Source organism: Haliotis rufescens, unplaced genomic scaffold, assembly GCF_023055435.1.
Source record: "Haliotis rufescens isolate VD_foot unplaced genomic scaffold, xgHalRufe1.0.p SCAF_1, whole genome shotgun sequence".
NCBI lineage: Eukaryota > Metazoa > Mollusca > Gastropoda > Lepetellida > Haliotidae > Haliotis > Haliotis rufescens.
The window spans coordinates 20,959,207-20,976,247 of NW_025963779.1; the positions used below are offsets into that span (position 1 = coordinate 20,959,207).

The window sequence follows — 17,041 nt, forward strand, 5'->3', positions numbered from 1 at the left end:
GCAATTAAATCTTTTTTTTCAAATCAATAGGAACTAAATTAAAGAGGAAAGAAAAACTCACATGAAAAGACGGATATCTATCGCTGATGGCCATAGTAAATCAATAACAAGATTTTTGTTCCTGACAGCTCACTGTTTTTTGTCAGCCATGCATGATCAATGGCCTTCAGTCAGTTGACACTCGCTCTGTAGCCTGCTGATCCTGCGATGGTTTGGTCAGTTTCAGGAACAATATGATGAAGAAAGCATGCCTTGGTTCTCACACAGGGGAGATATTTTCATAGCCTAAAGGATGACATGATGATGAATTGTTACAATGTTCATGCATTGAGCTTTCAGATGAAAGAGGGATCTTTTTTCTTCTTTTATTCATCTTTCCTGAAATTAGAAAATGATTTCTGTTAGAGGCTGTTATGTGGTGTATGTCACTAAACTGGGGAGGAGGGGAGGAAAAGTAGTCAAGTATAATATTAATTATATGCAACTAAGGCAAAACTTTTGTCAACCTCCATGTACTTCCATTGTACATGTATGACAACCCATGTGCCCTGATTCAGATAACTTAACCCTTGCGTCCTGATTGCGATAATTTAACCCTTGTGTCCTGATTCAGATAACTTAACCCATGTGTCCTGATTAAGATAACTTAACCCATGTGCCCTGATTAAGATAACTTAACCCATGTGTCCTGATTCAGATAACTTAATCCAGGTGTCCTGATTCAGATAACTTAACCCATGTGTCCTGATTCAGATAACTTAACCCATGTGTCCTGATTCAGATAACTTAACCCATGTGTCCTGATTTAGATAACTTAACCCATGTGTCCTGATTAAGATAACTTAACCCATGTGCCCTGATTAAGATAACTTAACCCATGTGCCCTGATTAAGATAACTTAACCCATGTGTCCTGATTTAGATAACTTAACCCATGTGTCCTGATTTAGATAACTTAACTCATGTGTCCTGATTAAGATAACTTAACCCATGTGCCCTGATTAAGATAACTTAACCCTTGTGTTCTGATTCAGATAACTTAACCCATGTGTCCTGATTAAGATAATTTTAACCCTTGTGTCCTGATTGCGATAATTTAACCCATGTGTCCTGATTAAGATAACTTAACCTATGTGTCCTGATTAAGATAACATAACCCATGTGTCCTGATTAAGATAACTTAACCCTTGCGTCCTGATTGCGATAATTTAACCCTTGTGTCCTGATTGCGATAATTTAACCCATGTGTCCTGATTTAGATAACTTAACCCATGTGTCCTGATTAAGATAACTTAACCCATGTGCCCTGATTAAGATAACTTAAACCATGTGTCCTGATTAAGATAACTTAATCCAGGTGTCCTGATTCAGATAACTTAACCCTTGTGTCCTGATTAAGATAACTTAACCCATGTGTCCTGATTTAGATAACTTAACCATGTGTCCTGATTAAGATAACTTAACCCTTGTGTCCTGATTAAGATAACTTAACCCATGTGTCCTGATTTAGATAACTTACACCCATGTGTCCTGATTAAGATAACTTAACCCTTGCGTCCTGATTAAGATAACTTAACCCATGTGCCCTGATTAAGATTACTTAACCCATGTGTCCTGATTTAGATATCTTAATCCAGGTGTCCTGATTTAGAAAATTAACCCTTGTGTCCTGATTCAGATTACTTAACTCATGTCCAAATTCAGGTAACTTAACCCATATTGAGATATCTTAACTCATGTCCCGATAAGATATCTTAACAAATGTGTCCCGGTTTAATATCTTAACCCAGGTATCCTGATACATGTGTATCAACACATGTAGCCCCTCTCTAAGAATTGTTTCCATGTTAAGTGTTAACTCACTGATGTCATCCGTCATGTTGCAGGAACAAACAGAACCTAAAGGTTCGGGAACACAACATTTTGGGGCCATACGTGGATGGGTTATCTACCTTGGCAGTCGGGTCCTTCCAGGTAGGCTGCAGTGCTCGCCCTTCAGTGGTGTTAGCACAGTGAATCAGATGTACTTCGAATTCCTTCATGGCCAATGTGTAACGACAATGAGGATTGCTCTCATGAGGGGATAGATGCTGATTAATGTAATTAACCAATTGAACTTTTGTCAGGCATTTATCTAGACCTACTCAGAGGCCGGTTTTTGGCCCCAAGTCTGCAAGAAATCTCAGTAAATATTCCCAAATTGGAATTAATGTTTCCCAATTCATGTTAATATATATAGAACCAATCTTATCGCTTTGTTGGTGACTTGTATTTCACTGATAACAGAACCAATAAACAGGAAGAGGTTTTAATGCTCTGTTTTATATTATGGCAATGTTAAAAAACCTCTCAATTTTGGTAAATAGGAACTTCAAAAAAATCCAAATTGGAACAATATTATTATCTATTTCCAAATTTTCATGCCAAGAGCATGTAGTTTAAAATCCTAGGTAAATCCCTGCTTGTATGTTCAGTAAGGAGATTGACGGTGACTTTGCTGTGTCTACTCTATGTTACATTCATGTCTGCATGGAAGTGAGGTGGCTCAAGGGGAACTGCTGTTCATAGATACACAGACCCGGGTTTGATTCCCATACAAGTACAATCAAGTGTGACCCGGGGTAGAATAGGTCTTCAGCAACCCATGCTTGCCGTAAAAGGCGACTATGCTTGTCGTAAGAGGCGACTAACGGGATCGGGTGGTCAGACTCGCTGACTTGGTTGATGCATGTCATCATATCCCAATTGTGTGAATTGATGCTCATGATGTCAATCACTGGATTGTCTGGTCCAGACTTGATTATTTACAGACCGCCGTCATATAGCTGGAATATTGCTGAGTGCAGCGTTAAACAACAAACCAACCAACCAACCAGACAATCAAGTGTTGTTTGCCCAATGCTGCCTCAGCAAGCTTAGGGGCGGTCAGGTAGCCTAGTGGTTAAAGTGTTCGCTCGTCACGCCGAAGACCCGGGTTCGATTCCCGACATGGGTACAATGTGTGAAGCCCATTTCTGGTGTCCCCCGCCGTGATATTGCTGGAATATTGCTAAAAGCAGCGTAAAACCATTCTCACTCACTCACTCACTTAGCAAGCTTACACCCCTTCCATTGTCCTGTTGTATTTTCAAGGGTGGACTTACTCACTCACTCACTCATTCATGGCCTGTCATGTGAGTGTTTGTCGGAGAATACCGTCACCCGATGTTCTGTTGTTGCAGGATATAGATAGTCTCATGAGTGAAGGGAACAAATCAAGGACGGTAGCAGCGACCAACATGAACAGTGAAAGTAGCCGATCTCACGCTGTCTTCAACATCATCATCACACAGACACTCACCGACCTCCAGTCAGGGGTAGGTAACTCTATGCATTATTGACAACATGAAGAGACAAACCAGACAAGACATATGTTGTCAGTGCAGGATGTTACAAATCTTTGGCTGAAGCAAGCCAAGACCATATCCCCAGTAACTGCATTTATGTAATGTATAAACTTCAGATATAACGAAATGATTTCAAGGATCGATGGTAGTTTGTTATATCCAACGTTAACTGTATGTGATCATGTCTTGGGATAAGATTGTAGGTATTCACAGAGTAATACTGTCTTAACATGACACATGCATGGCATGCCTGTATTTTGGTGGTGGGAGTTTCCGCCACACCAAAGACCTGGATTTGAATCCCTACATGTGAATACTTTAGTTTTAGTATCCATCGTCACGGATATAGCTGGAATATTGGTAAAAATGGCATAAAACAATACTCACTCACTCATTAGTCATTTCATGACATTCACTGCATCACATACGTCTCATCAATCATGGCACATTATTTCTCTCATGTTTGAGAGAATCTTATCCATAGTGTGATGTGTGGGTGTACGGTTTGTGATGATCCCGTGGTATGATTGCCCCAGGTGATACAAGGAATTGACAACCAATTTCAATAATCCTCCATTTCAGCCAACATGTCTCTGAGAACTGTCTAATAGTTCCTTCACATTCTGTGGGCATCTATAGTCTGGAAGGTAATTTAAGGTACCGACGTTTACTACAATATCTGAAAAACTATCGGACCTACTCCAGTCAAAGTTGGTATGAGATTATTAAACAGTCATACATAACTGGATATTACATTTAAAGACAATCGGTGCATAAATTAAAAATCTGTCTATTTAGCTATCACTATATTTCATCAACAACCAGACCTGTTCGTCACGGGTGGAACGAGCATTCATTGTAACAGCCATCTGCATAATGCTACCCCTGCGTCACAGGGCCATATGACACAGTTGAACAAATCAACTCAACTCGAAAGGTTGGATGAGAATCACTCACGTTGAGACGCCCAACGCTAACACCGTATTCGTGCGTGCGTGATTCCCGTGCAACCTTTCGAGTTCATGAACCGATTGTCTTTAAATGAATATCCAGTTATGTATGACTGTTTAATAATCTCATACCAACTTTGACTGGAGTAGGTCCGATAGTTTTTCAGATATTGTAGTAAACATCAGTACCTTAAATTACCTTCCAGACTATAATTGGAGAAGTGTTTATTGGTGTTGTATAACTCCATTATAAATAGCATTGTTTGATGTCCCTGCATTGTAAGTTGGAAATGATGCATGAATTTACCAGTGCACCAAGATATTAAATTTCACGATATCTTACAAGATATTCTTGATTCTGTATTGGTACATATTTTTCACAAATTGTTTTATTATCTGCAAATCAGATGATTTGCAACAGATGGTGTTTCCCAGTTTTGCTCTGTCACATATTGCCTGTTACATGGTCTGACTCGTGAAGATCCGGGGTGGAATAGGTCTTCAGCAACCCATGCTTGCCCTGAAAGGCGACTATGTAAGAGGCGACTAACAGGATCTCTGGTCAGGCTCGTTGACTTGGATGATGCATGTCATCGATCTCAATTGCGTGGATCAATGCTCATGATGTCAATGATTGGATTGTCTGGTCCAGACTCGATTATTTACAACCGCCGTCATATAGCTGGAATATTGCTGAGTGCGCCGTTAAACAACAAACCAACCAAACAAAAATGTTACATGGTCTGTTCTTGTGTTTTGATCCAACAGGGCCGTTCAAATACCAAAATGTCCTACTTGCCCATAGGCACATAATCTAAAAAATTCTACTTGCCAAGCCTGATTTTCAACCTCCCCTGCTGAATCAGAGAAAAGAAGAAAACTTCAATTTAACAACAAAACTTGATGACTGAAAAAAGAGCTAATGAGAGTTATGCAGAATAGAAAAATGACGAGTCAGCCCTTCGTTCGATTAGCGACATGGGTACATAAGTGAAGCCCATTTCTGGTGTCCCCTGCCATGATATTATTGCTTAGCAATGTAAACCCAAACTCACTCACTCACTCACTCACTCACTCACTCACTCACTCACTCACTCACTCACTCACTCACTCACTCACTCACTCACTCACTCACTCACTCACTCACTCACTCTGAATGTCCTGAATAGGAGTTACAGTGTTTTCACGGACTGTCATTATACATCATATAAAGTATGGCAATATGTGTCATAGTTCACTTTTGACTGCTAATACTCATTCCTATGGGTGACATATAGAGGATATCATATGAGTGTTCATGTCATACTATCTTTACGACGCGAGTGTCTAAATTATGGTATTTCCCAAGCAACAGTGTTTATTTATTACCGAAGAAGATGTCTACATACAGAGACGAATTTTAGTGTTTACCTATAAACACAGCAAGTCGTAACAGCAGCAGAACCACGATTTGTCAAATGACGTCAACAATCTTCAGCTATGACCGCGTTTTTAGTGTGATGTCATTCCGACCTCATGTCACAATAAGATCTGCATGATGGAAACAATACACTGTTGTCTTGTGATGTGATATGACCCTAGGGCACATATGATTTTTATAAACCCCGATATGTTTGCCCTTATAGGTAATAAGAGATCACATGCCATCTTAAGTGACTGTCCACTCAATACACTTACCCATGCTCGTGGGCTTCACCGAAGTGGGTAAAGTGGAAGACCTGCATCACTTCAGGCAATATTCCTTAATCAAGCTGACATGATGTAACTGAAATACTCTTAAGAAAGTCATGAAACCAAACTCACATCCTCCCAACAAATTTTAATCAATTATGACCAACTTTTATTGTGACAATTAGTGCTTGTATATGAGAAAAACGTGTATTAATGTCATAGCACAGGCTTCACCCAGACCCATGTTCTGAATACTGTACAAGTCAGCATTGAATGACAGACATAATCACAACATTTCACTGATACAGAATATCATTTTTATTCTAAGTATTACAGTATTTGAGTTGTATTTGAAATATATCAGTTTTAAGACAAATAAATAACATGGTATATACATGTCTACACATGAGGCAGGTGAGTTGACATGAAGTTTGGGTTCAGATATCTGCTTGTATGTTTTCACGTCATGTGGAACTGTTTTATGTCAAAAGTCCTGGAATGACGTATTTTAAGTCAATCCGTCACTGATACGAAGGGATGAAGTCGAGTATAAATGACTAAAAGTCACATTAACCAAGAAGCAGAACAAAGAAAAAATTAATTCCCTTTTTTCATTTTGATCCATGCGTTAAAATATCAGCACACTATTCTATGGCAATTGTAATATTTCTTGTAAATGAACATTTTGTTCATATGTGGTATTAATTTTTTTAGAAGTTAAATGCTATTATTTTACTTTTGTGCACAACTGTTACCATGGAGATTTCCCTGTTTGTCTCCCTAGTAAAAGGTGAATTTTCTTTTGTTAGGTATTTCAAAAAACCAGATGATTTAATAAATCTTAGGAAAATATATAAACAGTGATTAGGCAACCCAGACATCCATTATAGATGTGTATATGTCTGGGCCATGTATGAATGTACGTCTAGCATGAATGTGCCGCCCACCTGGGGGAACGTATGGCTCCTAATGGCTCACATTGTCACCCAATTACATCTGTACATTCATCAGGAAGAAAAGATAAGATAAGACCTGTTATAAATGGTCATACCCACACAGAGTTTGATATATGGCCTGTCTGTATATTGCTACAAATCATGAAAATAAGCAATGTATGAAACGTCATTAATCAAGATAACCTTGTGACAAGTCAGACGAACATTGAGCCACTGGTCTGTATGTTGTACACTATAGGGTCATGGAACAGTTAAAGCACATGTGTGGATGTGTCTTGGAACACTTTCATGCACTCAATAAGACCTGATTTTTGTGTTTGATGTTGCTTTGTTTGCTGAATAGCTTTGTTGAAATATTCAGAACTATTTCATTCAGATTGATAAAAGGCCACAATACACCAATTATTTTATATTCATACATATTTTTTTAAAATTTTGAAGTGGGAGGCATTTTGTTATATATTATTTTTCTTAACTACCCATGGATGCAATTTACATAATCTTGATTGTTTGGTACCGGGTAGTACTACATATTGGTGTCTTTCATCAATGAAGAAAGAAGTAAACACGCACACTACGAAGCAATTTTCTTCATCTGCAGGTGCTTGTGAACAATATAAGGATGACAGCGAGGTGTTTTGTCATGAGACAGACAGGAATTAAAATCTAATAATTAATATCCAGGTACTGATTGACTGAATTCTAGTGGGCTATACAGAATAATTTTGATTACCAAGTTGATCCTGAGTAAAAGCAGTTACTTTTGTTAAAAGAGTGCAATTCTTGTCACATTAGTTTGATATCATATTTATTGCAACCCATCCCGCCCTACAATCTGTATAGTTGTTTGATATCATGTTCATTGCAACCCATCCCGTCTTACAATCTGTATAGTAGTTGGATATCATATTTATTGCATCCAATCCCGCCCTACAATCTGTATAGTTGTTTGATATCATGTTCATTGCAACCCATCCCATCCTACAATCTGTATAGTAGTTGGATATCATATTTATTGCATCCCATCCCGCCCTACAATCTGTATAGCAGTTTGATACGTTCATTGCAACCCATCCCGTCCTACCATCTATAGTAGTTTGATAATATGTTCATTGCAACCCATCCCGTCCTACAATCTGTTTAGTAGGTTGATATCACTGTCTTTGCAACTCCACTCCAGCATATAAATTATATACTAGAATCATAACAATCACACCCTGTCCTACATTCTGTACAGTAGGGTGGTATAACAATGGGCTGTGTATTGGCAAAATATTTGTATTGCGATATATTGGGAGCTAATTTTCCCATTTTCTACTCACTACAGTAACTGTTTCTCACTATGGTCAGTCGTTGCCATTTTGTAGTCATGTATGGATACAGGGGAGATAACAAAAGTCACTTCCTCACTTCCTCAAGTCATAATAACCACACCCTGTCCTACAGTCTATAAAGTAGGGCAATATTAAAGTCATAATAACTACACCTTCGTTGTCCTACAATCTATACAGTAGGGCGATATTAAAGTCCTATAACCACACCCTGTCCTAAAATCTATACAGTAGGGCGATATTAAAGTCATAATAACCACACCCTGTCCTACAGTCTATATAGTAGGGCGATATTAAAGTCATAATAACCACACCCTGTCCTACAGTCTATACAGTAGGGCGATATTAGTCATAATAACCACACCTTGTCCTACAGTCTATATAGTAGGGCGATATTAAAGTCATAATAACCACACCCTGTCCTACAGTCTATATAGTAGGGCGATATTAGTCATAATAACCACACCTTGTCCTACAATCTGTATAGTAGGGCGATATTTGTCATAATAACCACACCTTGTCCTACAATCTATAGTAGAGCGATATTTGTCATAATAACCACACCTTGTCCTTCGATCTGTATAGTAGGGCGATATTAGTCATAATAACCACACCTTGTCCTACAATCTGTATAGTAGGGTGATATTTGTCATTATAACCACACCTTGGCCTACAACCTGTATGGTAGGGCGATATTAAAGTCATAATAACCACACCCTGTCCTACAGTCTATACAGTAGGGCGATATTAGTCATAATAACCACACCTTGTCCTACAATCTGTATGGTAGGGCGATATTTGTCATAATAACCACACCTTGTCCTACAATCTGTATAGTAGGGCGATATTAGTCATAATAACCACACCTTGTCCTACAATCTGTATAGTAGGGTGATATTTGTCATAATAATCACACCTTGTCCTACGATCTGTATAGTAGGGCGATATTAGTCATAATAACCACACCTTGTCCTACAATCTGTATAGTAGGGCGATATTAGTCATAATAACCACACCTTGTCCTACAATCTGTATAGTAGGGCGATATTAGTCATAATAACCACACCTTGTCCTACAATCTGTATGGTAGGGCGATATTTGTCATAATAACCACACCTTGTCCTACAATCTGTATAGTAGGGCGATATTAGTCATAATAACCACACCTTGTCCTACAATCTGTAAAGTAGGGTGATATTTGTCATAATAATCACACCTTGTCCTACGATCTGTATAGTAGGGCGATATTAGTCATAATAACCACACCTTGTCCTACAATTTGTATAGTAGGGCGATATTTGTCATTATAACCACACCTTGGCCTACAACCTGTATAGTAGGGCGATATTTGTCATAATAACCACACCTTGTCCTACAATCTGTATAGTAGGGCGATATTTGTCATAATAACCACACCTTGTCCTACAATCTGTATAGTAGGGCGATATTTGTCATAATAATCACACCTTGTCCTACGATCTGTATAGTAGGGCGATATTAGTCATAATAACCACACCTTGTCCTACAATCTGTATAGTAGGGCGATATTTGTCATTATAACCACACCTTGGCCTACAACCTGTATAGTAGGGCGATATTTGTCATAATAACCACACCTTGTCCTACAATCTGTATAGTAGGGCGATATTTGTCATAATAACCACACCTTGTCCTACAATCTGTATAGTAGGGCGATATTTGTCATAATAACCACACCTTGGCCTACAACCTGTATAGTAGGGCGATATTTGTCATAATAACCACACCTTGTCCTACAATCTGTATAGTAGGGCGATATTTGTCATTATAACCACACCTTGGCCTACAACCTGTATAGTAGGGCGATATTAGTCAAAATAACCACACCCTGTCCTACAGTGTATATAGTAGGGCGATACAGCAGTAGAAACATTTTTAGTCCACTAGTCCTTATAATGATAACATATAACAAAACCCTTAAACATGGCAAATTTCTACTAGTCCTTATGATACCTTAACCATTGGGCAGTTTTGCAAGGACTACAAAACAAGTGCCAATTTGTAACGCTGGTGATATTAGTCATAATAACCACACCTAGACCTACAATCTTTACAGCGGGACAATATTAGTCATAATAACCACACTTTGCCCAACAATCTATATAGTAGTGCAATATTAGTCAAAATAACCACACCTTGTCCTTCAATCTATACAGTTGGGCGATATTAGTCATAATAACCACAATCTATTCTCAAGGTTGATAATCCATAACAACGACATTTCAGATCATAACAGTTAGGAATCTATGAACTGTATCTCTACGTGTATGTCATTTTCATGAGGAATTCACTTCACTGTTTAATAGATTTGAAGTTACAGCCAAGTTTGTTACTCATTTCAAGTGATTTTACAATTTTACACTGAAATGTTTCATTACATCAATACCAGGTGCAGTTGCCATATATCCCATTCTTCAATTCATGAGCTCAGGAATTTTCTTTGTTGTGGCCCATCTGTGAAACCTTGATAACAGCCGGTGGAGTTAGGGGCGTGTCCCGGATGACTCCTGTCAGTGAGAGAGTCTGGCAGTTCCTTAAACCTTGGAGATCCTTGAGCAGGTTCCACCTTGAATTTCTTCTTCCACAACAGGAGCCCTAGGATGACTGCAGCAGCCAGGAGGATGGCACAGGTCACACCAGCAATGATGGGGACAGGGCTGGACTCCCCAGCTTCTCCTGGTCTGTGGGTGGAAGGGTTCCTTTGGTTACCTCCAGTGGTTGTTTGGTTTTCTTGATGGATGCTTGAGTTTGTGGAAACTTGAGGAGAAGGATGTGTCTGGAGAGTTTTACTGACAGGAAGGTTGCTGCTGATTTCATTTGGATTCGATGTTGGAAACGATGTTGGAATCGTCCTTGCAGTAGTGGAGAGAATTGATGTCTGGACACCTGTTGTGGCCCCTGGAGTTGTAGTGGCCAATGTTGTAGAAGCTGTTGATGTTGATGTAGTACTTGATGATGAAGTGGTAGTCACACATTCAGTTTCTAGGTCCAGTGCTATGTCCCCCAGCTTCTGACCTGCGTGGTTCCGTGACCTACAGGAAGGCCCTCCTCCCCGTTGAGTCTGCAGGTACCGGGCCAGCCACAGCTGGCCACACACACACTCCCAGTTAGCATTGTCATCCAGCTTCAACAAGGTAGTCATGTTGGTCAGGGCAGACATTGACTTGGGCAAACATGTTAGCTTTGTTGATTCGAGATTTAGCTCGGAGATTACGCTACCAGTGAAAGCACCAGGTTCAATCTGAGAAATTGGGTTGTTTTTCAGATCTACCAATGTAATTGTCATTCCAACAAAATCTCCGCCTTTCACGGTGGAGATCTTGTTATTTTCAAGTTTAAGATTTTTTGACTGGACCTTTGGAATAGATGTAAGTTCATTTGAGGACAGGTCAAGTTGGTCCAAAGTCAGACTTGTAGCAAATGTTGTAAGCTTGTTTGAGTTTAGAGTTAGAGTTTTCAATTTTATTGTCTTTTCAAAATATGCATCTGGAAGAGATGATATTTGGTTATTTTGAAGGTTTATGCTCTGTACAGAAGTCAGTAAGTCGAATGTGTTGGCTTCAATTGTTGTTATTCTGTTATAACTAAGATCCAAAGACTGCAGTCTTCCCAACCCAGAGAAGCTTCTCTGTTTTAAAGTTGTGATACGATTCAACTGCAGGTTAAGATGGATGAGGGACGTGAGATCCCCAAGAGCATCATCAGGGAGCACAGCTACTGTGCTCCTTGTTATCTTCAGAGATTCCAGCTTTCTCAGGTTTTGAAATGTGTTTCGGTCATATGTGCTGAACTTGTTTGATATGAGCTCCAGGTCTGTCATGTTCACATTGTCCTGGAATGGGGAGCCCCTCAACATGATGATATTGCAGTTGTTTATAATCAGAGTCTGGAGATTTGTCAGATGCCCTAGTTTAGCTTTTGTCATCATCCCATCTTTGAATGCACCACATGGAGTGTTCACCATTGTGAGACAAGTCAGAGTTGCAGGGAGATCAGTTGGACATTTATTTTCTGGGAGACAGATCTTTGCTGGGTCACATTTCCCAACACTCAGCAATGTCAGAACAGGAAACATAAATGTCACTATTGTGGAAGCCATTGTCACCACCAACATCGTAAACGTTTCAAATGTATTGTCAGATTATTGAGTGTGGTCACTTACCCATGGTGTTATGAGATTAAGACTCCAGCATCCACACGAAGATAGCTAGGCTCCCAAGAGAACAAGATGGTTCAAGATCTACCGTGGTTGATGGCAATATCAACTCTGTTGTCACCAAGATTTCTTTAACGAACAGTTGAAATTGGTTGTGAATGCCTTATCTCTACATAATTGTCACTGCAAGGGCACCGCTTGACATCCACAAACCGGCTCACTGGCGGACTTCTGATGGTGTCGGCACCTTCCCACCAACTTAGACTAAATCATGTTTCTTGTAACGCTTTTTCAAGTGAACGCACACTTAATGTGTGATAGAAATTCTAAATTAAAAATTCCTAAGCGTAACTCCTTTTGATGTAATTGTTTAGTCCGCTGTGGTATTTACTTTCTCTATTGATTTTGTTAAAGTTTAATATACATTAGACTTGATCAATACCTTGACCCTTAGGTCTGTAGGCTCATTAATGTCTTATCATGACAAGCAGTCACACACTATGATTTATTGCATCCTCTAAAGTTTATGTCAAAATATTAAGGGTTATTTATGGTAGACACATTGTCTTACAAATTTCCAGATGTCGAGAAGATAAAACAAATATCCAATAGGCAATTTATCAGAAGCTCTGTAAAGTGTATGTTAACACTGTATTAACTGACTTGCATGGTTTGTATGGGTAATTTGGGTCCAATTTTACAAAGAAATTGTTTCGATAGATCCATCGAAGCTTCCACTGTTGACAATGATGTACTGCAGTAGTACAAGTGTGGTCGTATCATGAAATTAGGATATGAAATGTTATTAAACTACTGTTATGAGTCATTTCAGGGTAGGCTTTATTTCAGTACAGTTCACATCAATTACATATTACATATCACATAGGGGCCTTGGGGTTAAAGCATTTGCGGGTTTAATTCCTCATATGGGTACAATATGTGATATTGCTGGAATATTTTAAAAGTGTACTAAAACCCAGCACATTCGCACACTATATTCACATGCACAAAAATATCTTCAGTTACATAATATGGCGTCAAATGTGTTCTTTTCTTTTCTATTTTTTTGTAATTTATACTTAACACATAAATTTGCTATGACACTTAAACTGCTGCATCTTGTTAAAAGTAGTAGATTGTCACAGCTGGTTGGCTTGAGTCCTGGAGTGATTTTGTTGATCGATATACACTGACTTTTTTATTCACTTTAAGAAAAGAATAAAGGATAAACATATAACTAACACATAACAGTTAAAAGGAAAAAATACAACTGTGGATACATTTACAAACTGACAACCAACCTGCATGTCTTGAAACTCTGATAACGAAATACGTATTGGATGGTTCCAAGCACTTCAGCTCATCAAGGTTTCTGGGTATGTATAATCCAAAATGACATGGAGCGCTTTTGAAAAACAAATTAGTCTTCCCAGACAGAATTGATGTCTATTTTGGAACATTTTGAAGTCAAAGAGTGTCCCCTAACCACTGAGGCATCTTAAACGAGGAGCAGTCTGTGTCAGCAGGTTCTGGTTATTCCTGCCATGAGGACTGTCAGAATGGGGACACTTTGTTCCTGTTCTTGTTTTTGTTCTTGTACACAATGCAAGTTGTGGCAGTGCCTGCCAACAGCAGCACACCACATGCCACACCTGCAATGATGGGTATGAGAGAGGTGTCATCGGTCAGCATCTGTGTTGCACTGATGGCAGTGGTGGTAGCCTTCACTTTGGGAAGAGGTTTTGATGTGGTTTTTGTTGTTGGTATTCTTGTTGTAGTTGTAATTGTTGTTAAAGGTGTTGTGGTGGTTGTAGTAGATGTGGTTGTAGTTGTAGTAGGAGTTGTTGTGGTAGTTGGAGTTGTTGTGGTGGTTGGAGTTGTTGTGGTGGTTGGAGTTGTTGTAGTTGTTGTGGTGGTGGTGGTGGTGGTGGTGGTTGGAGTTGTTGTTGTTGTTGTTGTGGTTGTTGTGGTTGAAGTAGTAGGAGTGGTAGTTGTTGTAGTGGTAGTGGTTGTTGTTGTCGTGGTAGTAGTTGTAGTTGTCATGCATTCAATCTCCAGATCAGGTGTGGATTCTGACAATTTTCTTCCCATGTACATAATAGGACTCATACAGGTAGGCCCGTCCGATACCCTGCGTGAGTTGAGGTAGCGCGCCAACCATAGCTGGCTACACACACACTGCCAGTTGTCATGGTGATCCAACTTCAGTGTGTGCACTGATGCCAACATGCCCGACATGGACTCTGGCAAAGAGCTGAGCTGGTTTTCTCCCAGATCCAGCTCCGAGATGTGGCTCCCAGCAAAGGCACCGTCCTCCACGTTTCTGATTGAGTTGTTTCTCAGGTTGAGAGTCTTTACAGTTAAACCACCGAAATCACCTGCAGCAACTGATGTGATCTTGTTATTTTGAAAGTTGAGTGTTCCAGGAGCAGATCGACAGGTCTTAAAGTTCGGAACAGATGTAAGCATGTTTTGAGATATGTCCAGAGTGTCAATGGCAGTTCCTGTGAAGGCATCTGTTGCCACAGAGGATATCTTGTTAGAGGTCATGTCCAATGTCTTCAGGTTCCCTAGGTTGGAAAACAGAGATGTAGGGATTGCAGTGAGTTGGTTGTGTGGAAGTTTTATGGTTTGGACTGATTGTAGAGGTTGGAAGGACTTGCTGCCAACAGTAGTGATCACGTTATATGTCATGTCTATTGTCTCAAGACTGGACAAGCCAGCAAATGCTGCCTCTGATATGTCTGTGATCTTGTTGGCCATTATGTTGAGTGTCTTCAGAGATGACAGCGGAGAGAAGCCATTGTCAGGAAGAGTTACAATATTACTTCTCATCATGTTTAGTTCCTCCAGCTTTGTTAGACCTTGGAACGTTGTTGCCCCAAAAGTATTGAAGTTGTTCATCATGAGATTGAGATGTGTCAGTTGGGTGTTGCTCGCAAAGACAGCACCCCAGAACTTCTGGATGTTGTACCGATTGATGGTGAGAGACTCCAGTTTGGCCATTCTGCTGATGTATCTTGACATCATCATTGACTCCATTGGGGGACACTTGCCATTCATCAACACCAGGGTTTTCACACTTGGGGGCAGGGAATTTGGACAGATCTGCTGACACACAAAATTTTCTGGTTGTCCACTTTGCCCAATGTCACATTTCATACAGGGAGGTGGACTGCACGAACTGCTTCCGCCAATAGCACACAGGAGAAGCATTGCTGGGGCAGTGATGTACTCCATTCTCACATGCAGGTTTCCTTAAAATTGTCAAGTAGCTGAATTTGAAGGACTTCAGTATTTGGCTACAGGAAAGCCAGGTGAAGGTGGTTCCAATACTGTATCAGCTAAAGAACTGTATCAGCTAAAGAACAGTCTTGTGAGTCGTGGATAAAGTGATTAACCTCTCAGCAGAACACAGTCGATTTCTTCGAATGTCATCTGTCACTTGTGGAGTAAAATGTGTGCTTGACGCATTCAAGAACTACACAAAAGTCACTTTTGACAACGATAATGGTATCCCTTCTCTCAAGCGTCAGTTCATGTTATCGTTAACACTGGAAGTTTGCAAATCTCTGCACAAGACTTTGTAATGTAATGACGCAGTTTCAAGTCCACAGATTTATTTTGGGCACGTTATGTTGTCATCATTTGATTTGCTATTGATGAATTATTATTTTATGAGTTTAGATTGGATTAAGGATTCAGATCCAGCCACATGAATGTTTCGCAATGGACGTGTTTGGCTGCTATTTATGGAAAGTAAGCCTTTGCTACTTATCATAATGGAATCAGACATTAATAATTCTTAAGTTGTTAAGAGCGGTGATAAATGAGAGTGACAGCCATGATGGTATAAACCTTTCCTTGATGTAGGTAATATGTCAAGATTACGGAAATAATATGAGCTCCAAACCCTAATTCCCTATCAATATGTGGTACCGGACCTAACCGGGTAAAATGTACCTTTGCTTGTCCCTGTATTGCTAATCTTTGCTACTAATGTTCACTGATTGTTATTATAAGCTTCTTTCAAAATTAGGGGTGCGGTGTGGTCCATAGTGCTGTCATTGGATGTGTTTGAGGCATTAGAATTGAAAGTTTAACAGGATATATTAAATCGTAAAAGATGTTTTAAGAACCTTTCCAAAAGCTGCATGAACACTGAAGTCAAAACCACAATAATGACCATAAGGAATGTTCTTTGAAGGATTGCCATCATCATGCAACTTTGCCTTTGTAGACGTTTAGGTCGTTTCCAAATTTGACCCATCAGTGACAAAAATTATGTCCAATGCAATCCCCTTTATGACTTGTACCATATTTTCCCATGTTTGTTTTTCACCTGAACAATTGACTTCCCTTTGCATGTGTTTGTGTCAGGTGCCACTCATGGGGCAGGATATGCTCACCTTTTCATGAAAACACATGCAAATGAAGAAGCCTGAGTCATACAATGGACTCTGCATTTAGCAGAGATATTTTATGATTGTTGTTGGGTTTTGACTTCTATTTGAAAAGAATGTTACAAAACTACACCTGCTGGGCCAAATGTT

General features: G+C 39.5%; 2 protein-coding genes across 20 annotated transcripts in view; one reads left to right on the forward strand and one right to left on the reverse strand.

Moving 5' to 3' along the window:
• LOC124115793 (kinesin-like protein KIF13B) overlaps window positions 1-17,041 on the forward strand; it is a 266,352-nt gene that overhangs the window by 100,001 nt on the left and 149,310 nt on the right. For all 19 annotated transcript variants that reach the window (XM_048392899.1, XM_048392906.1, XM_048392907.1 and 16 more), the window contains exons 7-8: window positions 1,886-1,973; window positions 3,221-3,355. In XM_048392899.1, the coding sequence (XP_048248856.1) occupies window positions 1,886-1,973; window positions 3,221-3,355 (223 nt within the window). The remainder of the gene's footprint in view (window positions 1-1,885; window positions 1,974-3,220; window positions 3,356-17,041) is intronic.
• LOC124115792 (leucine-rich repeat-containing protein egg-6-like) lies at window positions 9,608-13,055 on the reverse strand. The gene has a single exon (XM_046476908.2). It carries the CDS (start codon window positions 12,444-12,446, stop codon window positions 10,752-10,754), a length of 1,695 nt encoding a protein of 564 aa, XP_046332864.2. The 5' UTR covers window positions 12,447-13,055; the 3' UTR covers window positions 9,608-10,751.